The 24,629-nt window shown below is 34.1% G+C and overlaps 1 protein-coding gene across 1 annotated transcript; it reads right to left on the bottom strand.

Annotated features, from left to right (window-relative positions):
• Positions 1-299: 299 nt before the first annotated feature.
• Positions 300-24,007, bottom strand: LOC149801919 (uncharacterized). Its single transcript, XM_089956865.1, has 12 exons — positions 23,917-24,007; positions 20,933-21,041; positions 16,496-16,680; positions 14,962-15,038; positions 14,399-14,457; positions 13,318-14,059; positions 11,449-11,480; positions 7,400-7,519; positions 6,566-6,691; positions 6,109-6,183; positions 2,077-2,198; positions 300-317 (listed from the first exon to the last, which is right to left on the bottom strand). The coding sequence occupies exons 3-12, from the start codon at positions 16,634-16,636 to the stop codon at positions 300-302; spliced, it is 1,512 nt and encodes a 503-aa protein (XP_089812991.1). The 5' UTR covers positions 16,637-16,680; positions 20,933-21,041; positions 23,917-24,007.
• Positions 24,008-24,629: the final 622 nt, after the last annotated feature.

The raw sequence follows: 24,629 nt of genomic DNA, 5'->3' as shown, positions 1-24,629 counted from the left end.
TGAAATATAGCAACATGATTTGCATAACATGTTATTCTTCAAGCAGAATAAAAGAAGAATGGCAAGGAATACTGGTTTTAAATTTCCATGGTAGAAACAAGAAATTGTGTCTAGTGACATAAGTTTTAATATTGCCAGTAGAATGTTTAGGAAACTACCTATCCAATACGGAATTCTAGACTTAAACATCTTCATTTCACTTAAACCTCCATCCATTTTGTTCAAATTTATTTCTCCAGGATCTGATAGTGCTATAAAAGCACAATCTATTTTTCTCATTTGATTCTTTGTTACTGAAGTTAATGAATCTTTGGAATCTGCACATAAACATAATGCTACAAAAGTTAGAAGATAAGTTGATTCAGTAGTAAAGCCTCTCTTGAGAATAAGTTGCTCTAATTCAACGTTTCCTCCTGCAAGTCAGCCAGGCCAAGAAATAAGCCGCTTTAATTACATTACTTATTTAGTTCTTATCTTGCAGACAAATATGTTTGCATGCAGATAGAGATACTTAAGCTTATATAGAACGTTAAGTTAAATATCTCGAACTTGTATTTTAAATTCTATGGTTGATAGTTAATATTTCAATGCAAACCTTTTTATACATCAATTTTGTTTACAGGTATGATGCGTTTTTGCATAATAAACACAACAAACCTGAATAAAATGAACTTTACAATCAATTTGTAAAGTTATTGTTTAGAAAAGCCAGGTTAGTAAGGATTACTTCATGCTTCAATAGTCAGTGCGTTATATCAGAACATTTCGAACTTTAAGATAGGATATTTATGCTGCGAGTAAGGGAACATACTAATAGTCATGAATTAGGTAGAACAAGGAAGCAACCTTTTAAATATAATTGGATATGTGTTGTATGCTGCGGCCCCTGTTGGCCAAGTGGCCTAAGGCATTCGACTTGCAAATGTCTCGCAGCTGTCTTCGCTGCTTCAAGTCTCGTCTCGGCCAACATAGGCACGTAAGAAAACGTGCCACTAGTTTCCACGTGTCACAGTTAGAAAGTACATTTACAATCAGATACATTCATTGTGTAACATAATGCATTTTGAAGTCGGTGACAAGGAGTTTTATTGATGTTTCCCTAACTGCACGTAAATATAGGTCATAGAAAGTTTTGTTTGTTTTTCTTTTAAACGTGGTACTATTGTAATTGAGGAATCCAAAAAGTGAAAAGACGCATATGTTGAAAAGGTCATTGAAATTGAAAGCATGATAGCTTTTTACCAATTTAAACTTATGACTGTTGTATATGCAATTATACAGGTTGCTGGATTTTAATGGCAGCACTAAAACGTTTCCATGTATGTGTCAGATTTATAATACAATGGGCGTGAAATACTGAACTAGCGACATCTTTACTGCAAGTATAATGCAAGACCTAATTTAGTTTGGAAATGGTTGTGAGTTCCAGATATTGGACTAAAGTAATTTTCATTCGTCTATGTCCTCGACTATAACATTGTACTAATCAATGACTCAAACGAAAACCAGTGTGAGGGATAGCATATTTAAAACTGCAGCATACAGGTCAAAACTTCCGTCCCAGAAGATAAACATTAAGGACACTCGTAGTTTACCGCTATTTACCATAATATAACTTTAAATACCAGTAATTAGCATCTATTTAAATGATAAAGAGCATAGCGGATGTGAAGAATATATTTTATATGCTATTAAAGTGATACAATTTCTCACGAAATCTCAGCAGTTTAATGCTAGCATGTGCTATCTATCTGAGGAGTAGAAAATTTAAACTTCTTTTTCCAGAAAGAAATAATAAAAATCATTGAAATATCCCTACTGGCTCCCAGATCTTGCCAGTGGGACACCAGTTTAGTACTAAAAAGTAAATCGGCATGAGACAAATGTCTGAAAGATCAGTTAATTTGCAAAATTCGCTCAAGCACGATGAAGAGAAAAGTAAACATTTTTCAAAGAAATTGTGAAAGTTCGATTGTCGTCAAATTGTTTTGAAACCTTGCATTATCACACTTCAAATACAATGCCGAACTTTCATGACTGAAAATCATGTTGATATAATGTTATTAAAATACTTGCCTGGTCTTGAGTGCAAGATATGTCTGACCCCTCTCGACCGAGGTTAGTTGCTGTTTTCCCGTCAGTTATTAGTATGATGCGTGGACTTACACTCATTCCATTCACTAATATGGTCGCACCACCTGAATAATACAATATTGCAACGTGAAAACAAGAGGAACCATGTACGTTCTTAAGAAGAAATTATTCAAAAAGTATTAAATACTCATTTTGCACAGTTATGTAGTTTACGTAAGTAGGGCATTTTTTTTTTGTTCTGTAAGTATGTTGTAATAAATTGTATTTAGCTTTACAAGTTTAAGCTATGCCAGGGGTTTAAACGGCAATGTCAGGAGTTTGTCTCTATTTGTAATCTCACTATATAATGCAAAAAACTTTTTTAACAATATTACAAGTGATGGGAAGAAAACCTTGTTTTGCTTAAAATTGAACATACGTATTATAAAGACACTTGGGTGAGTTGTATACTTAGATACTGTATGTGTATGGTGTGTCGACTAAATAAAGGTATTGGAAGAAACAAGGAGCGCGCATGTCTAAATGAACGTTGTGCATGACCAAAACCATAATTCCTATTTTTATACGATAAACTACTTTGTTTACCTTGGCCATGCGTGTATCTATTTTCCACCTCCTTTCCTTGGATCCTATTTGGATCCTATTTTTAAAATTTGCTTTCGTTCTTAAATGTTTTATCATCTGAATACTGCCGATTAGTTTTGAATGATAATGTGATCATAATATTGTTTCTTATTAAGTCCAGTCTAAATTTACATAGATATTGTTTTTTTATATATATCTGGAACATATTTGATTTGAGTTTTTGAATGACTTGTTCTGACCTTATGCCAGCAATCTATTGCCGAGATGTGTCAAGATGAATATACAGACAACAATACTATGACATATTTCCGGATTAAAATATTCAGACAACAATAATATAGCATACTATGGCATATGTACTGATTTAAATATACTGACAACATCACTATTTTATATCTCTGAATTTAAATTTGCAAAGAAAAAATAAGGTACTATGGTATGTTTACTGACTTAAATATACAGACAACATGATTTGGTATATTTTTGTATTTAATTTGTTTCGAAATAGTTAAGAACATTAGTGTAGCTTTAATTTCTCATTTTAATTTTATTTTTTTTTAAAAATGTTTACTGTTTTTGTTTTATTACAGGATGTCATAATAATTACAATCCGTTTACAGTTTGTACTTTATGTTATATTCCTTGCAGAATTATTTGATTTTGAAAATTCTCTCTCCCTCTCTCTTTCGTTGTGAGAAGTGAAGTTCTTGATGTCATTAATCAATTTAACACATGGTAACTCATACACTTTAGACCCAGTTGCTGGCACGCACCCCACTACCTAGCTAAAGCTTAACATGATTTAAACACACTGAAAATATAACAAGCTGAAAAGACCAGTATTTGCTCTTGATCATGTTAATATGTCTTCCTCCCCCCCCCCCCCCGCTCACACTCATTCAGTTGAAGGAGCATTTGAATCATTGTAAAATCCTTTATTTAGCTTAGGAAACGTGTCATTGACTAAATACACGCTTCAACCAAGTTCTCATCATATCAGCAATATAGGTTTTTTTGAATACTTAAAAAGGTTTTTTTGAGGCACCAAGAAAGGACAATGGTCTTGGCTGAAAATAGGCGGCGTTGTTCAATTTAGAAGAAATTATCTTGTCAGCCTATGGAAAATTATTCGAAATTCAAAGGTGATAAAAATGGAAAATAATATGTCTCATTTGAAACATTTAATATTCTTACATGTACACAATTGTTGGAAGACTTAGCACTATCCATTATCAGTATCAAGCAGATGAACACACACGAGTACACACTCCCATAAATACAACCACATATTAAGTAAAAATAAAGCAAGTGTCTGTCTTTAAAATCCACTGAACATTAGAATATGTTTTTAATTAGATACAGTCTTTGCTACTTTCAACTTCTCTTACGATCTTGTTGATTTTCTAATCCCATTGTGCTGGGATGGATTGGAGAGCGAGCTGGGTGGAGTTGCTACGTCGAGGGATCTCGATCACATTTGGGCAAATATAAAATCTCCGACTCCACCTTGCTGTTCTTAGCAAAGGCAAACTTTACTCAGGACCTCCGAAATTTAATTTTACTGGACATTGATCGTTTTGCAGATAGCTTATCTTTTCATAAATCAGTTTGAAATAGAACCACACTTGTACACGATTCCAAAGTTCGAGATAACAGCAGTTTGTTTTTTATGTGTTGAATATACTGTTATCTTACAGAAACGTTGTCGCTTATCACAAACATGATAGCAATATTTAAAAATGATCATCCCTCATGGATAAACATTCTCATTTAGGCAATGATGTAAAATAATTTTTTTTTCAACCGCATCTCTATGATTGTACCTACCCCAAACGATCTGAGTCATTCCACTTGTATTTTACTCATGTAAAGTACACTTTTTGGCTCTCACTTTAGAGAAAAACATGGGTATCACATGGACAAGAATACAGCCATTTCATACACATTTTCTCTTTGTTGATACTATTCTGCAGTTATAGCTACGCATTTTGTCCATTCATCCTAAATCTTATCATTGTAAGTAAAACTTTATTTTAAAGTGGTCAAGCTACATCACTTATATTTTTCTATTTTTGTAATTCCGTAAGAGAGCAAAATATAGTATATACACTTTTCAATGCAATCTAATTAGATTATTAAAATTCTCTAATTAATATATACAGTCTGTACACACTCTCATTGCAAAGAACGTTGGTCATACTGAGGTTGTCTGAATAATTTGCATAGCCAGTCAGGAAACTTCGTCTTCATGTATTGCAGTGCAACTTATATTTAAAGTAAGGTTGCTCGTGAAAACCGGCAAACTGTTAACGATTCTACTCAATAAACAACACAAGAAGACAGAAGAAGAATGGCACTGTGTTGATTTGAGGTACCGTTTCTTCTGTTCTGCTTGCGGAAAGCAATCTTTATCAGGAGACTTGCTCCAGACACAACAGAGAGTTGTGTTGCAGCCTATGTTGAGACAGACTGGTTCGATATCCATTCGAGTTGAGTTGTTTAAATAATATGCATTTGCATCGTTTAACCCTTTTGGAATCACTAGATAGTGTCTAATACTCATAATAAGGTCAATATCTAAAGCTTTTTAATTAATTTTGCTTCAGTGATGTGAAACATAACTCACGAATCATCCGTATGTTTAAGGTGAAATCTCTGTGAGGATGCGTTTATGTTTCCCTTCCGAGAACTCACCAATTAATATGGCGATAATATTAGTCAAGTTTATGTTTGTTTCTTAAATACTTAGAAGGTTTTGACAGAATAAATCACGGGATCCTATTCAGAATGTTAACTTTCTATTACATGTTGTTCGTTAACTTTAATGCCTTATGTTGCCTTATGTTGGAAAGGCAAGAACGAGTTCATTCCCGATTTCTGTTATATTCTGATGTCCCATCGGTGGGTTGTATGAAGTATTTGTTTTATACTAATTTGTATATTCTTAGCCCATATACTTCAGGATTATGGATATTATTAACATTATGCAACGGTTTAGCAATGATAAATGATATCGAGTACAATACAAAAGGCCTCAGATCAGATTGTATAGAGCAAAATACATTATTAGAAATGAGCACATGAACCTAGAGAATCTCATTCGTTCCAATTTTTTCGATTATAGTGATCTGCAAAAACAACATATTCTCTTTGCATTGTTAGCAAATATGCTTTCAAAATCTTTTCAAACGTTCTCTTCAGTTGAATTATCTCTTTTCAGATGCTATTTTATGAATTTGTTTTGTTCTAATAATTGAGCAAGAGAGGAAACTGTTGAATTAATAATGTTTTCTAACATCTTATGTGAAATTGCAAGCTTTTTGAATTTGGAATCAAGTCTGAAATAAAATGATTAAATTAAGTGTATATAAAGCTGGAAGCAAAGAAATAAAATAGTACGTGACGTCCAAAAGTTAAAATGACACATACCTGCACTTTCGATTGCAGCAGCGCACATTTTTAAACCTGCCCTCATTCGTGTGGGACCATTGGGCCAAATCGTATCTTCAATGAAAAAACTTAATTTATATATAACACTGTCCAAAAATATATGTGTACTTTTAAACTTTTACCTTTATGGACACCTGTGCAATAATTCTTCGTAAAGAGATTCCATTTTGCTTTACAGTACTATACGTTAGTTTATTGTATTGTACTATATTACATTACGCTTAACTAAACCAAATTAACACTACCCTATATTATACAACACTAAGCTAGAATATGTTCAGTTTCACTCGCCTATAAAATCTTGTAAGTAGATCAAATTGAACATGTTTATGGATATATGAATGAGAGAAAAAAGAGCAATTATAAGATGTTAGTTGTCTTCAAAGAACAATTATGGTTACATCTTAATGGGGCAGTCGTAGAACTTTTGTATTACCCAGTTTTGAGAGAACCTGATGATACTCTCTTGTAAGATGTACTTGTACACGTGTTTCATATCCAAAAGTAACGAGTCCTATTCGCTCGAATACACGTGAATCCATACATGGCATGCTTTTCACTTCTATTATAAAACAAAAGAAAGAAACATAATGAAATGAAAAAGAGATATCTGAAGATGGTTTAATGATAAGATCATTTGGGTGTGTTAAACTAGAAATAGTATCTCCTCAATATGGAACATTTTCTTGCAAATAAAAGATATTAATATTCATGCATATTGTTGATGTGAATCTTCCTGAAAAACAAAAGACTGGTATCATTGCAATATTTTACTGTCGATCTGGTATTTCCTCAAAAACAAAAGAGACCGGATATTCATCAATCTCATACAGTCGATATCAAACGTCCTCAGAATATTGATAAAAATGAAACCAGAATACTTAGGGCTTGAACATTATTTTGACTTATAACTTGACAATTAGGTATAACAGCAACGCACAACGGGCACATACGTCTTTGGCTGGTATCCGAAAGACAATAAAAGCTTCACATTTCTTGTTTCTGTTCATAGTTTTCATGTATAAATTGTTTTCTTCAGTCTATACTATAGATTTGTTTAAGTAGCTTAGATAAACCGAATACAATTTAATGAGATTATTTGATGTAAGCACTGGAAGCAGAAAAAGGGAAAGAGTTATACATCCTGATAAGTGTCACGATTCATAAATAGTACGTTACGTCCAAAAATTAAAATGACACATACCTGCACTCTCGATTGCGTTAGAATTGTTAAACAAAGTGTTTTTTACTCTGAAACAATTATACAAACCTTGTATAAAGTTCTTTGCAAATGTAATAGCTTTTGTCCACGATGGTCCTTTCATTGCCTCGGAGATATCCAAACAAATTATGGTTTCAACACTGCACCCTGATTTCCCGTGTTTCTTGCCTTTTCGGAAAAAATTGTTTTATAAACTAGATTACTCCGAATGAGCTCTCTTTTAGAGAGACAAATGTGTTAACTGTGTCTACAGATAAGCAATTAAAAAGATGATATTTCGTAAATGTTTGTTAACGACGGAAAAATACGGCAGACACATTGAAACGTTGTGAATCAATTATACGGAGAAAAAACGAACATAAAGAAGAGCACACTAGATCACTGATCAGTTAATTGTTCTTTTTAATGAAATACACAAACCTAGTCACACAGATCGACCACATTTGCATTCAGATATACTTGACACAATGAATATTATTTTGTATACTTTGAAAAACTTAGAAATTCAAAATCAGTTTGGAAATAACAACAAGATACGGTTCCTTGAACAGTTTATGTGACTTTGGTAATAAATATGGTTCTAACATCTACAGCGTTTCTATTGTTTAGCAGTTTTTGATGATTATTAGAAAATCAGTTTTTTCTATTTTTATGTTTGCAGTTCCCGATTAATTATTATTAATCATTATTTAAGTAAATTCATCAAATTATCTGTGAATATCAAACAGCTTTAAATCCTGTGCCAACTATATAGATCACCTGGTGCAATGGTTATGGTCAGTGATACAATATTGATGCGTTTAATGCAACGAGCAGTCTGATAAAGTAGTAATGGTTCATACTAATACATATAATTTGAATATACTGTGTATGCCATTGTACAAACGTCAATAAGATTCCAATGTCTTCATAAGTGCCATACAAGCCAAACGTTTCAATAACATTCAGGCGATTTTTTGAAAATAAAATACAGACTTTTTCATACAAGAACAACTTAATGTTGACATATTCATGAACAGGAATCCTGTGAAAACGGTTGTGTTAACAAGATCAAGCAGTTTATATATATATGCACTTCCTCTCAATTGTATTTTCTAGAGTATGGAAATTCGATGGGTGGCAACATGATTATTCTTGGAGATTTTAACTTTCACTTTTACTGTCCCGGAAACCAAAACACGTCAAAATTCCTAGATTCCATCAATGTTCTCAACCTCAAACAGTCAGTTAACCAACCCACCCATAAACATAGTCACATTTTAGACTGGATTCTTCATAGACCTGATGATAACATTCTACAGTCCTCCGTGGTATCCCATGACCTTGCATCAGATCAGCGCTGCATTATATGCCATCTTGACGTATCAGTCCCTAACCCTCCACCTTCATCTCTACAAAGAGAATTCTCCGTAGGATAAATTAAACCTAACTAATGCAGAACATCCAAGCAAACCTAACAACTTGCTTATCTCCTACTGCAGAACAACTCGACAACTGCCTGCGTTTATTACTCGACAAACATGCCCCAGCTACCAAGTGCAGAGTATCAATTCAAACGTGTTATCCATGGTATAGCAATGTTAGGGACCAGATTCGCACTGCTAAAAGAGACCGCCGTAAAGCTGAGAGGCTTTGGCTTTCCAAAAGATTCACTATTCATAAGCAAATCTATGAAGCCGCTAAGAAGGTCACATATATAGTCCATGCAGCGAAATCAGTCCACTACAGTACTAAGATCATGGAAAGTTCCAGCTGCAAAGAGCTCTTTGAGATTACTACCAAGCTAATGTCAAGGAACAAATGTACACCACTTCAAAATACCTTCTCTCCAGCCGACCTTCCGGACATGTTTGCAAATTTCTTCCGTGACAAAGTACAAACCATTAGAGATGAGCTTGACAACACAATTTCATTTGACTCGTTGTCACCATACAGTTGGGATACATAATTGCAGCGGCAACCTTTAGCAGCATTTGAACCTGTCTCTATGGATTTTGTACGTACAATCGTGATGAAGAGTGCACCAAAGTCATATGAACTTGAGCCAGTTCCAACATCACTGCTGCTTGAGTGCTTTGATCCAGTATTGCCTTCATTAACTGATGTTATTAATACCTCTCTCTCATCCGGGGAATTCCCATCATTTTCCAAAACTGCCATTGTAAAGCCTCTGCTGACGAAACCAACACTAGACCATAACGATTTAAAGAACTACCGCCCAGATTCTAATCTCCCATTCATATAAAAAAATCTTAGAAAAGGTTGTTGTATCCCAGCTTGTATCTCATCTGAATTCAAACAGTCTTTTTATCAATGTACAATATGCATATCGCCCTTGCCACAGTACGGAAACTACTCTTCTAAAAGTAGTTAATGACATTCTCTCTGCTTTGGATAGCGGAAAGATTACAGTCCTCACCCGCCTTGATTTGACTGCAGCATTTTACACAATATATCATGATATATTACTTCACCGTCCCCAGCATGTATTTGGCATTCATGATACAGCCTTAATGTGGTTCATGTCCTACTTTGTCAGCAGGACACAAATCGTGTCTGCAAATACACTCCAACCCAGTTAATCTATGTTGTGATGTTCCACAGGGGTATGTTCTCGGACCTGTTCTCTTCATTCTTCATACTTATCCAAGGTTTTGAGAGGTGTATTTCTGATGTGAAATCATGGAGGACATGTAACAAGATGAAGATGAATGATGGTAAAGCTGAGGCCATTCTGATCAAAACACAAAGATCTTCTCATTTACATCCTTTACCTCAAACAATAAATATCAGCAACACCAACATTAAATTCACACAGTCAGTACGAAACCTAGGTGTTACTCTGGAAAGTACTCTTACATTGTACCAACATGTCATGAACATATGCAAGGCTGCATATCATGAGCTGAGACGCATCAGCTCAATTCGCAAATATTTTTCAGTTTGATGCCACTAAAACACTTGTGGTGTTCATTAGTACTTTCAAGACTGGACTATTGTAACTCAATTCTGTCTGGTTCTTTTCAATATCTACTCCAGACACTTCAAAAAGTTCAAAACATAGCTGCTCGAATCATACTTAGAGTACCACGATCAGAGCACACCTCCCAGCTGCTCTGTACCCTACACTGGTTATCCATTCGATCCAGAATCAAACACATTTGTTCTCTGTGCTACATTTCACTGACGGACTCCAGTCCAACATACATATCCGACCTCACCCATGTGTACACACCATCAAGATATTTACGATCCTCTTCTGACAATCGGATACTCAATATTCCCACTATGAAAACGAAGTCATATGGACAACGTTCTTTTGCATACCAGGCCCCAGCAATGTGGAATGCATTGCCCACTGAACTTAGACACAAATACAGTGATCGCATTCAAGAGTACTCTTAAAAACTCACTTATTTCGACTGCAAGAACGAACTTAAAGACCTAATAATCTTTCCGGCCTGAAATATTTTCAGCATGTTTTTTATGTGTTCTAATTTCATGGTGTTTGTGTTTTGTAATCATATCATTATATATGATTTTTATGTTAAAAGTGTTGCTTAATGTTGTAAAGCGCTAAGAGCGTCTAAAGATTAGGTGCTATATAAAGTCCTCATTATTATTATTATTATTATTATTATCATTATTGCTGATTTCATTTACTCCTTACGCTTAGTGCGATATAAAACTTCATCGGTAATTAAACTACCAAATGATACAAGTTCTTCTCATTTGAAATCAAAAAGGCAATAACCTTCAACACAACTAGTGAACTAGTGAGAGTGACATGGAGAGACATGGCTACAGAAATAGTAACATTGAAAGGGAAATAAATACATTTAAACATAAAAACAACGAAACATTCAAATGTATAAAGCCACTCAGTTGTAATTATGGAAGAATGTATCTTCACGCAACCTGTTTTATTACATATCATAAAATGAATCTGACTGTTACTCGTGGTTACTGCAATGTATAACAATTATTTTTGTAACATGCTGCTTTAATTTACCCTACTGATATTTTACACGTCTAGTCCTTAAGTGCAGATGAACATGTGCATATCTATCTATAACAATCAAATTTGAATAACCTACCATTTCCGCTCGACTCCAGCATCTCCGCCATTCTGAAGAATATATATTACAAGTCTAAATTTTCGTAATAACGATTTTCCTTCAAAATATATAACTGTGAATATTTTACAACTGTTAGACGTTCCAAGTAGAAATTGTACAAAAGTGTATGGTTTAATTTTAATTTTCTACAGTCAGCAAGTACTCTGGATGAACTTGTCACTTAGAACTTGATTATCCGATTGCCAAAAGACCTACTCTAGAAATAAAGTATAAAAAGGTGTCTAAAAGAATTTATTTGAAATGTTAATTCTTTGTATATGTTGTTTCAAAATTTCCCATTGCAATGTCGTAAGTTTATCTCTATTATATTTCTATCAATTGACATATAAATTGTGTCCTGCATATTCCCCAACATAAAGGTTAGGCATTCTCTCACAGGTGATATAATTCAGTGGATCAAATAAATAATTTCGTAATGACTGTCAGATGGCTCTCAGGCACAGTTATCGGTAGATCGATAATAACCAGTAACTGATGGACAGTTACTGATAGGTTCAATGCCTGTATGTACTATTATATTTATTACTTATTTCTAAGTGAAACTACCAAAGTCTAGTTCGTTGATGCATTATAAATATTATCTTATATTGAATGGCCGCTTAGCATAAAATGTTACAAATAGTTAACATAAATAAATACAATGTAGTGCATTATTATATGCCCATTTTCCCCGTTAACTTTGCATTGTCAGAATCGTGCAGTGTTATCCGATATTGAACTCGCGCGCCAAAACACATATAGCATTCACGTACATAAAGGAACTACTTTCTATTGTAAACAAACAATGGAATGCAGACGCTAGCACCTTTGATTTGTAAACAAATCATGTACACTCGCGTAAGAGGCGCTTTACGTTGTGGTTGTTTAAATTTGTTTCTGAATGAACTAATACAAATGTTTCATGGACTGCCACATACCAGCTGCTTTGGCACATTCCGTGTTGATACAATGTTTCGGATTTAGCCTAGCTACAATATACAACAGACGCAAGAACAGGTCCTTACAAATGACATACAAGTGACAAGTCATATACTGTCTTCTTTAGCTCGTGATAAGAATGGCAAAAAATATACTTACAGTTTTACATTCGGAATTTCCTCAAAATCTACTTTATTATTTCTGCAAATCCGAATTACATGAGCCATGTCATAGGTTCTCATCCTTGATTACACATTTCGAAATTGTACTGTAATTTCGAATATAAGTGCAATTACATCCTCCTTACTGCACTCAAAATGAAATAAGTATTAAATTCCTTAGCGTCCTTTTGATAATTGCTGCAATTGAAAGAATTCATATTTTCCCCACATTATGATTTAAAACATTCAGTGACAGAAACAGAAACACATTTGCAAATATCAACACGCTTCTCCCTAGCTTCTTCAATCCCATGTATTTCATGTGGAATTGTCAATTAAAAATCCAGTCCATAATCACGAAATTTCGTAGAATCGAGAAAAAAAGTTACCAAAATCTATTCATTCCAGATCAAATAGAAAAGTTGTTGCAATGCACATTCATTCACAATATGACTACAAATTTCAATTTTAACTAGACACGCCATTTAGTTTCGAAAGTTATGTCGAGCGCGAGACTAAACTCAGTATTATCTGGGCGGAGTTCTGTGCGCAGTAATAATGTCATTGTTGTGTAATGACGCATATGCGCTTGTGCATTTAGTTTGGAATAGGGCATATATTCGTTTACATTGTTTCTTGTAATTTTATTAATAACTGGTTTCCTTTCAATGATACAATTGTTAGAGTGAGAACGATAAGGAATCTGCTGCATATTGTTATAACCTACCCGTGTAATTTCTATACTTACTGCTCCTCATCACCTTGCATCATTTTGAATATTTCCAACGAGCCTTCAGATTGATGACCAGGTGTCTGCTTCCGTGTTGATTTAAGTTGTGATTTAGTAACATCATTCTTTGAATACTTTGTTGGAATTTTGGTTGACTTTGTTATTAAATATGCATCTGCACGAGCCCGAGGCTTTGAAATAGATGCTTTAGTAGATGATACTTCTGTTTTCGTCTTATGTTTGTTTCTTTGAGGCTTTGTCGACTTATCATAACCCAGGGTTTGTCCTGTTGTTTTCGTAGCTTGTGTTCTGTTTTGTGAGTGTGTTTTATCTACATGTTCTATCTGAGCTTCATAGGATGCTAGCCTATTGTCTTCCTTTGAGTTAGTTTTAAACCGTCGAAGCTGTTTAGCTTGTGTTTTTCTTTTGTGCAATCCCGATCGCAGGACAAGATTTTTATTATATTCTGAAGTTACTCTCGTGGAAACATCTTGAAAGGAAACACTATCACTATGCTGTTCACTGGAAGATAGTATCGTTCTGAAATGTTGTACATTGGATAAACGAAATAAAATTCGAGTACTCGAAAAAATAACATTTTCGGTATTTTCGGGGTTGGTGATCCTATTGTCATTGAACAAAGAAGTATGAGTTCTCCTTAGTTGAGCCTGCATCAGCAACTTTTCAGCACAGCCTGAATCACTTTTGTCATGTGCATAACCATTTGTACTGGAAGCAGAGGACGAAGCTTCCTCATGAACTGTATAAAATGGAAACGATTACATTCTTCATAATTCGTTTTTCACTTTAATTCCACCCTTAAACGTCAACGGAACAACAAATGAGTCATTTATGTCCTTCTCGTCTTGCTTAACAAAAAATACAACACAATTTCTAAAATAAATCATATTGGTAAGAGATGATTGTTCAAAGCAAAAGTTTTAGAAAAAAATGAGCAGCAGATAGACAGAGTTAATATTGCACAATACACATTTTGGCGAGCATATATAATGCATACGTGGCATTAAAGCTTAGTGGCAATGCTATAGCAACAACCTGCCTTTCTAATGCATACATTTGGTAAAGGATGACAGTATACCTGATGTATTCTTGCCCAGAGTAGGTATGCTGTCCACCATAGATGTGAATCTTCTCGACCTGTAGCATATAAAATAACTCTTTAAAACTTCATCATATGCAGGAACGTAAAATTAAATAATTTTCAAAGACCGACTAAAGTAAAGTAAACAGTCAGTTGAAATGTAGAAGAAAAAAAAGAGAATGTGAACTTCAAAAGAAAATGACGGATTATTATAATGTGTACTTTATGTATGTGCGTAGATAATTGCTGTGATTTATTTTCACATTTGCCTTTTAATCACACAACGTTCAACTAGCAATGTACATCACAATATTATAAAACTGTCATTTTGTAATGGATGAGAATTGTAATCCTAAGAATATATTTCGAATTAACAGCTCTACGTTTATAGTACACAAAGAACCAACTGTACTGGAAAGTTGTTGAAAAATGACTTTACAAAATCATCTTTCTTATAATGATTGTAAAGAAACCTTTTCCCCACATCTTCTGGCAGAAAGAGAAATTTAAAGTTTCTTCTCGTTTGAAAATAGTAGTTATCCTTCCACTATAACACTTACTCCGATATATCGATCTTTTTAACAGTCTCCGTCCGATCATTTCTGAGGTCATCAATTAACTGATTTAAATTTTCACACTGAAAAAATAAACAATAGGAATTAATGGAGAAAGGTAATAGCTTTTAGTAGTCATAAGTGAATACCTGCTCGTTCCGATTCAGTTCTGAGCTATAAATGTTGTCTGTTTTAAATCTTCCGTTAAAAAATTTTGTAAAATGAAGATATTCTGTTACACATCGTCGCTAGCCAAGGTTCTGATAACCCTATCTACACCCACCTTGGCGGGCCGAACAGCTATATCGGTGCTTTGTCCTAGCAACATCTATTGTAAGTATGTAATGCCAACTTAACCAATAGCATGGTGCATTGTACATCGGCCGAAGACAGCTGTGGCAATTGATGTAAAAAGGATACTTTGTAAGTTTAACATTCAAAGTATGATACTGTACAAAAGGGAAGCCGTTACAGGTCTATTTGAATGAAAGGTATGTGTGTAAACGCGAACCGGCACTGGAAATGAGCTTATTTATCAGCCCATTCGGGTTGTGTTCTCTCCTTGTCTTAATTCCGTAGGAACAGTGTCCAAATTTGAACAACTTAATTTTGATTGGATGCGGTGGTTTGCCCCGCATTCAATGAAATTAGCAGACCTGAAGCACAGAAATATCTGCTCGATACGCCAAGGTGTTGATAGGGTTATCAGAACCTTGGCTAGCGAAGCTGTCTGTAACATTGCCATTATTTTAAAGCACTCCATTTTCATAGCGTGACTTCTATAGTTATGAAAATGTAAGATAATCTGCAAAAAGCTCAAATTCATTTAGTTATTTGGTGACCCATACATCCGTGCACCCAGTAAACCGAGCCTTAAAACATTTAATTAATTATCTACTTTTAACGCTGAGTTTATAGGTATTTTTGTACTTTTAGTAGACCCTGTCAATTGTTTGACATTTTTCATATTCCTTGGTTATTACAGTCCGTACACGACATTTATAACATTTGTATGAAGTTCTTTTGAATAACTGCAGTAAATGCACACTAGTAGGACTCTCTGATAAGAAATCACTTTTCAATTTTTATTATATGTTCTTATTTAATGCAATGATTTGTTCAATACATCTGCATACAATTAAAATAAGAGCGCCTACGCATACAATAACTCAGTCATGTTGTTGTCTTTAAAAATACATAAAACTTTTTTAAAGCCTAAAGAAATCTCTTGACCAAAGAGAAGTTTGCCTCAATGACGAGTAATAAAGTAATTTATGTTAATGATTTAAAGAAATCGAATAATTGTTACAACACTGAGCACGCTATTGCAATCACAACACATATTTTGGGTGCATTTTATCATGCAATGCTGCTATATGGGCCTTTTGACTTATACAATGATGAAAAGGCACGTGAGCAGAGTCTGAAGAAAGCACTGATCTTTATGTTATAAGTGTTGTTTGACCTAATAGCATGCATGAATAGACGGATTAATAACGTCATCGAAAAATGCATGAAAAATGGATAAGATCAAACACACTTGTAGTGAGACATCAGTGTAGACAGGCGATGTAGTATATTCTGTAAATCTTGTTGACTCTTTAACCGGGTACACCGGGTTGTTTTTGATGTGCATCAATAGGTTCTTGTTTGTTTTCCCAGACTTATTATGTTTTGCCATCACTGTTATGGTTGACTTCTACACTGTTAGGCTTCTTTTGATATCTGGCAAAAATAAGAACAAAAAGTTAGCACAAATGGTTCACCCTACACAAATGGTTTCATTTGCTTTTGATATTTCGTGAAATACAATCAGCGACCAAGAAACATCGACGCCTATAGAGCTTCTACTCTTAAACTGACATTCATAGGTTCACAACATTCGGATGGTTGGGTGATTTATAAGTGCCCTACTTAAAATATTCAGGATTTACATCATCAATATTAACAGTATCATCATAATCGAAAACAAAAGCAAGAATGGCGACACCTATTTATTATAGACCTTCATCGCCAAATACGTGAAACTTTGTTATGCATTGTACAAAGTGACAAGACACTTAGCTATGAATAAGATGCAAAACATTTCATGAATTTGTAAAATATGAAATGACACGTTCGGTATGAATTACATTCATGAAAAATCAATTTTAATCGAAGGTGTTTGTGTGTAAGAGCGGTTCCCTTTTCTCGCACTGCTTAAAGTTAGCTGTCTTGGGGGAACTACATAAATCAGAGCTACTATTAATTTCATCAAATTAAACGTTTTACATTAGGTATTGATTCCTTACGTGTCCCAATTAATACTTTATCCTAACATCTTTATCAAGTTTATTTATCCTATATTTCATATCCTTCGTAAATGCAATAACTTTTATTAAGATCTAAACTAAATTACTAATTGTTTAATTCTCCCGTATCTCCATGCATATGCTTTAAACTCTCATTGAGTTGTTCTTTAAGTTAGGCGTTACATTTCAGAACATGTTCTTCGTGTAGTTGCACATGTTTTTCTCATCTTGAAATAGAAGTCTTAGCTTCGATATTAACTTGATTCCGATAATCAGTTTTGGACATACATCAATGTTTTCTAAGAATAGACAACGATTTTGTAATAATTAAAAATCAGTCTCTAATGTTAAAAAAAATCTAATATTTTAAAATAAGCACATTTCATAAATTTAAACACCATTCTCATAATAGCTGAAAAGGAATCAAAGATTTCCTGATAATGCAAACAACTACAAATATATATATATATATATATATATATATATATATATATATATATATATATATATATATATATATATATATATATATATATATATATATATATATATATATATGTTGTGTCAGTGTCAGGGCCTAATCCACATAATATAGTCTTGGGGACTCTGATGTTTATGCTTCTTGACCTCATCATAAATACTGAAAAATGGTGAAAGTTTTAGTGCCTAACCCACATCTTGGGGACTATGAAGTTAATGCTTCTTGACCTTATCATAAATATTGAAACATGAAGAGAACATCCAAACAGATTATTTAGTGTAGTCACGCACGGAATAGAATTAACTGGAAAATCCACGGTGAATGGCTTTCGTTTTGTGAAATTCAGCATCTTCACTCCATGCAGAGCTCACTCAACTTATGCATGAAATAATAAGCTGGAATTAATTCATGATTATGTCTACATTTGAACCATGCTGTTCAAAATGGCATTTTCTTTTCCAAAGCTGAAAGACTCCAGATAAAGGCATTATTTCTTTCTTACCAATGCTCATACAATGCACATTATTGGTCATATATTTGAAAAGCTTGAGTACTATACAATTTCATTTGGATTGGTTTATCGTGCCAAATCGCCAATCGCCAGCACTTGATAAGTTATACATGGCGTCAACTATATTTATGGAGGAAGGCCTCTGAAAGCACCTCCAACCCACGGGAATAAACTGCCAAGCTCACTTGAAACCACGTGGAAAGAGATGAAAGGTGAGTGATCGGTAAAAGGTAATGATATTAAATGTATTTGATTGGACAGTTTCATAATTACACGTGCTAGTAAACAGAGGAGAGGTGAGCGAACTGTGAAGGCGAGGGATGTTAGACCACCCGGTCACCTTGGGCCCCTTTCCATTTGGATGTAAACAAAACTTGATTGTATACTTACTTACTTCAATGTGTTGTATTCACCCTTGGAGTATTGTGGCAGACTTAATATGACATATGAGAGTGGCTCGGCTATTTCAATTTAATGGACTTTGGCAATATTTTTCAGGCACTGACTCAAAAAATGAAGTAATACGTAATACATCTAAACAAGAATTATGAACCCTAATATGGTTTTACATTTTCTTAAAGAACATAATTTGATTTATCTATTGAAAATAACAAAGAGAGACCGCATCAGGTGTACATTGGGGCTTTCGGTCTAATCAATTGTGAGGAATATACTAAATTAAATTTTAAGCTCTGTATGCATCAAGTTATAAAATCCACAATTCTTAGCTTAGATTTGTTCTGATCATTGCAAATGAACATCGATGGTGGTTTAACGTACGTTTTGATTCCAAAGTTTATATGCCATATTTTACATGTATTTCTAAAGTAACACCCTAGACTAAGATACAACTAAATCTGAAAACTATAGGTCCTTACAAATGAAAAAAATTAATTTTTTGTTTGTAGGAATGCATTCTAACTAGCTTTAACATCCCAAGGATTTAGTTCGAGTATAGTACGCGAGTTCTGGTTTTTAAGCATTTTTATCGCTCTCCAGGTTATCGGTGCACTACATGAGCCAATGAGCTGTTAGTACATCTTACTGTCATCCCTAAGACAATTAGTAATATTTTTCCCTGCTGATAACCATTAATGAATGTTGCTTGCATTCAAAATGAAGCAATTTTAAGGTAAACATCGAAAATAACTCTTAATTACTCTGTCTTAAAGATCATTAAAGGAAATGTCCAGAAGAAATAATTGAGCAATGGCCTTGACATTAAAGAAATACTAATTGTGATACATTTCATCAAAGTCTGAAAATTAGTGATTTGTGACCTTGACTTTGTTCTTTCGACCTTACGTGGACAATGCAAATTCTAGTGACAATATATACGTATACAAGCGTGTTCCCATTTGTCTTAAACAGCTGTTACAGTAGAAATTGTAGGGGCTAATGTGACTGTCACCTAAACTATTGACACGTGACCTTGGACTTTAACACAAGTCCTCCTAAGTGGCACACAACACTCCTGCAAATGATGACATATATGGATCTCATAATCTCAAACAGTTCAAAGATACATAGTTGAACATTAAGTATAAAAGAAACCATACAATACTGTTCAGTAACCTTGACCATGAGGACCATGGATTTCCGGTGCAGTATGTGACACACCGTCATTCCTTCATTTCAAAGTGACTTACAAATGTAGACGGAAGGGAAAGTGTGATGGACACTATTAGGGGTATATGCTCTTAAACGTAAGTAAGCTTTCTAAACTCCAACAATTAATTTGTCTCCCTAGGATACAAACTGTGCTTGAAAAAATAAGAAATTAGGTTATTGCGAATTAAATGTCAACAAGTCATAGAATTACGGACACAAATCTTAATAATTGAATGTCCTGAACACAATTTAGAAGAAAACGAAATTAAATCCGAAAATTGAAGCTAATGATTTGTCTGTGATATCTCGCACAGTGTTGATGTGCTACCTGTCTTTTGTTCAATCACAGTAATATAACTCCAGGTATGAATTCTCAAATATTACAGTGAATGTTTCTATCCAAGAATTTTATAAGAGCACTTTTATATTTCCAGACGAAATAATCACTTGAATTCAATAATTTGAAGAAACAGACTTCAGCCCAGCCTGAATTACTGGTCAAAACATTTAATGCAACTTGATTGTACTGGATCTTTAAGCACCAATGACTTTTCCCTTCAGTGACAAGATTATATAGTTTTCTACTTGACCTCAGGTCACAATTAGCATTTTCTTTTATAAAAAAAACTATTGCCTAATGGAAAATAACCTTCTAGAAAGACCCTGATGTCTGGACAAAGACATACACTGGAATTTTTAGTGAATTCAAACTTGGAATAATATTACTGTGATTCAACAAGAGACTGTTGATACAGTCTATAAGCTGCCACATACACATCATCTTCTTCAGTTTATGGATTTAATCCAGACTTCTACTGAATTTTATTCATGACTTATAATTATTAGGACTTGTGTCTGTAGCGTAAGTTCTTTATTCCAATTTTCACTTTGTATTTTAGGGAATAAATTATTTGTTGAATTTTACAAAGCTTTATGCCTTTCACTCTTTTCTCTTACTTATTTTAAAAGCATATACCCGTAACAAGAGTAAAATATTAAGTATCCAAAATGTGATGCATATTACATTTGGTTCGCTATCTACACAATTAAAGGATGAAACTTGCTACACATGTACGTCATTACCAGATCGTTTTCATCATTCCACACTGTGAATCCAGTCTTCAACATCAAGGTCATAGCTCATTCGTTTACATTTTCATCGCACTCTCCTTTCTGTATTATAATTGCATCCCTGTAAAAGTAAGTCATGAAACTTTGTATACTTGCACATCATTAATAAACGTATTGGAAGGTGAGTTTCAGATCATAAAGGGTTAACAATATTCAAGATCAAGGTTGCGTCTAAATATTTGATGTGTCCTATCACAATTGCTAATCTGCTTTATAACTTCAAAGCTTCAAATGATATGTTACAAGTATATTAAGCTTCATTCTTTAATCTTTAATGGCCATACATTTAAAGTGGATGGGAAAGTGTGATAGAAACATAAAATATTCAGCCGTAACATTAAAGATAAGACCCCCAACCGAGAATGCAATACACAGTATAATTATACCAAGTTTCATTCCTTGATCCCAAACATATTTAATTTTATACAGCGGAAAGAAAATTGTGATTTGCGCACATCCGGATGAACGGAAGAGTGGATATTATATCGAAGACAAGTGAGACAAAAAGTTTATTGAGTTCATGATTCGGCCGGTTGTCGAATGTCACTAAATTGCAAAATAATATACGTTTATTTATTCATATGTTACGCTCTGATCTATGCCTAACATACGGTAGTTTACGTACAGCTGAACTAATAACGCTTGTACATAAAATTTTCACAAATCTAGAAAAATAAAAGAAAAATATCACTTAATTAGTGTAGTGACGCGTTATAGGCGAACATTCCTACTCACATAAAACATCACCCCACCAAAGAACTCACATTTCTATTCTAATTGATCGCTTTCACTTGTAGCTGTGAGGCTGAGGTTACGCACCAGTAATATTATTTACATCTGTACCTAGCATTGTCTTAAGACAGTTCCTCTACGATGTCAAGACATTTATACATTGCTCTCTCGTATATTTACGCACCTTAGAGGGATTCTCGCAAAGTTTATTTTCTTCAAATTTTATTGACATAAACAATATTTGAAGTATTCAAAGCCATTAAACCAAATGGAAAAGCCGGATCATCCAGACATTTTTGTTTCTCCACGAAAATGAGTGAAACATAATGTTCTCTCCCTCCCTCCCTCCCTCCCCTCTCTCTCTCTCTCTCTCTCTCTCCTCTCGCAATTATACAAATAATCGAATTATAGAAATAGCCAGGGTGGTCTGAACTAGAATTTAGTTCTTTTCTTGCTAATAAATGGAAACATTTCTAGTGGAAAAAGATGCATTTTCTGCAAATTACTAATCCGACATACATCAGTGGTCTCACGACAGTTGCTGTGGTGAAGATTCATCGGACTGAGACAGATTACAAACAAATGCGAATAATTATTCATGAACGATGCGAGACACTAACCAATGATTCATGTGGAAAGCATGCCTGCTAGATTTTATTTAAGGTGTTCTGGTTAATTACCTGTTCGCGTGATAGCTTTTACATCGAGACAAGTTTACTCCAACACTTCCTTTTTACGTTCATTGTTGAGATAACAACAAAAAGCTGTTTTGAATATGACCTTTTGACAAGGCGGTCAAAAGAATCAGTCTGGGATTCATGCATGTTTGAAGTTCACTGGTATTATAGCAAACTGAATCAGTCTGGGCTTCATGCATGTTTGAAGTTCACTGGTATTATAGCAAACTGGCGAGCTTTTCATCATCCTTTAACCATCACTACTTTTAGTTATTTATCTTCGAAGACAAATACATTCAGAATGTCGGCTGTTCATTTGCAGCGCAAGTCATGCATTTGATGTCCAGTGTTAGTCTAACTGTGACAAATAATTATCAACCCATTATTAAGCCTAACTCACAATAAATGTAAACGAAATTATAGTTTTAGTTTCTGTATGAATTTATCAACGAAAGGCTCCTAGTAATAGGGCTCGTGCCATTTAGCTTACACATTAAGAAGTTGTCAAACTATAAATTATCCAGCGGGACTCGGACCACTTTATATTTTACAGAAACAGTCGGGGAAGTCCGAATGGATCAAAATGAGAACGTAGCTTGAAAGGGAAACAAATCCAAATTGGTACGATCCTCTGTTTTCTGTCAAATAGGGAAAGGACCTTGGATGCAATTTTTGTCTAGATGACAGACTATGGCGGGAAAGGAGACAAAGTAACATTCGGAATATTTTAGACTTTTCCTGTCAAAACTTAAGTGATGCACACCGCTATAGGCTAGTAATCCAAAAGTTGTTTGTTCCTAACTACATCCGATGTCATTTGACTTGACGGATACGTCCGCGCGATATTCTGATTGGACTTAGTAGTCAATCTGCTATTTCCTTATAGTTCCCTGCATTGAAATGTCACATGTTGGTTAGATAACAAAATCATATATATCGTCATCTATGGCCCAGTGATATACACTTTTTGGTCATGTCACTTGTCATGGACAAGTGATTTTGTAAAACTGACGTCCCTACACCTTTTACTTGTCCAGTGTTTTTTATCATATTTTCGTCGTTTCCAGTGTTATGTAAATATGTGTCGTGACTGTAATGTACTCTTCATTACTAGGTTCCAGACTATGTACTGCAATGTAACCATATCTCATGTGTGATGTGCTGTCACATATACATACATGTTCTGCTGTCTAAACACTAATTTGTTCATTTTACTGTTTAAGTTGCATTTTTGTCAGTGAATCTGTTTTGGGGGTTCAGATTAATTAACATAACTTGTATTGACTCTAGTGCTATTAGCCTTTCAAATTGGACGAGGCCAACCTGCATTCATGTTACACATAGTCCCTTAAGAGAACTACTATAAAAACTCTAGATATTCCAATACAATTACCGACAGGAAGAAATGTAGGTTCAGCCGGGTCCATTAAAAGATAATATAACATAGACACACAATCAGAGAGAGAGAGAGAGAGAGAGAGAGAGAGAGCAGAAAGAGCTTGGTGTATAAAGTATTTCTCTATATACCTTGATTTATGCCGTAGGAATGCTGACTGACTGTGTACTCAGATCAGATGAGAATTAATATTACTGTGTCGATATGCGGACTGTCTGCCTTGCACGAATGCCTATATTAAATAAACATATATATATATATATATATATATATATATATATATATATATATATATATATATATATATGATATGATTAGACAGTAGATAAAATATCTAGGATCTGTATGCCAACAGGAAGCATCTCGACAGCCAGTATATCAGTCATAGACATGCAAATGGATGTTCCGGTCGGCATGCAGATAATATGTAGTTTGTATAGTCTAGTCTCAAATCGTATCCAATATAAAAACGTCTGTATGTTCCGTTAGATTAAAACTTAGACCCTGATATGGCTTAATTCTTTTCATGTTGATCACTTATGGCAATATTTACGTTCTGGCTGTTTCTCTGAAAACTCTGTATTCTATTTTTTGATTTCCCAAAGGTATTGATACATATTGTCCAAGGAATAATAACATGTCTGTTTTGTATCTTGTAATGAATGCAATACAGTTTATAGAAAACAAAATTAATTTTAAATTACACTACCTTATACATTTTCATAAATTTTACTTTTCATATGCTTATCTAGTTGAATCAAAATATGGGAAAACCGTGGGGAATAAGCTTGACTGCATTGTAAAGAAGGTCAAGATTAGGATTACATAAGGATTGTCTGGTCTA

The sequence above is a fragment of the Sinohyriopsis cumingii genome, chromosome 4 (assembly GCF_028554795.1).
Source record: "Sinohyriopsis cumingii isolate HCF-2022 chromosome 4, ASM2855479v2, whole genome shotgun sequence".
Lineage (NCBI taxonomy): Eukaryota > Metazoa > Mollusca > Bivalvia > Unionida > Unionidae > Sinohyriopsis > Sinohyriopsis cumingii.
Note: the sequence above shows the minus strand (reverse complement) of the source record. Positions and strands in the feature narration are given on the sequence as shown.

Excerpts from the sequence above, each read along its gene's own strand:
- LOC149801919 (XM_089956865.1), bottom strand. The coding sequence starts at position 16,636 with ATGGCAAAACATAATAAGTCTGGGAAAACAAACAAGAACCTATTGATG. Across the intron at positions 15,039-16,495 it reads ACACTGATGTCTCACTACAA|TGTGAAAATTTAAATCAGTT; the intron begins GTGTGTTTGATC and ends TTATTTTTTCAG. Across the intron at positions 14,060-14,398 it reads TCTGGGCAAGAATACATCAG|TTCATGAGGAAGCTTCGTCC; the intron begins GTATACTGTCAT and ends CATTTTATACAG.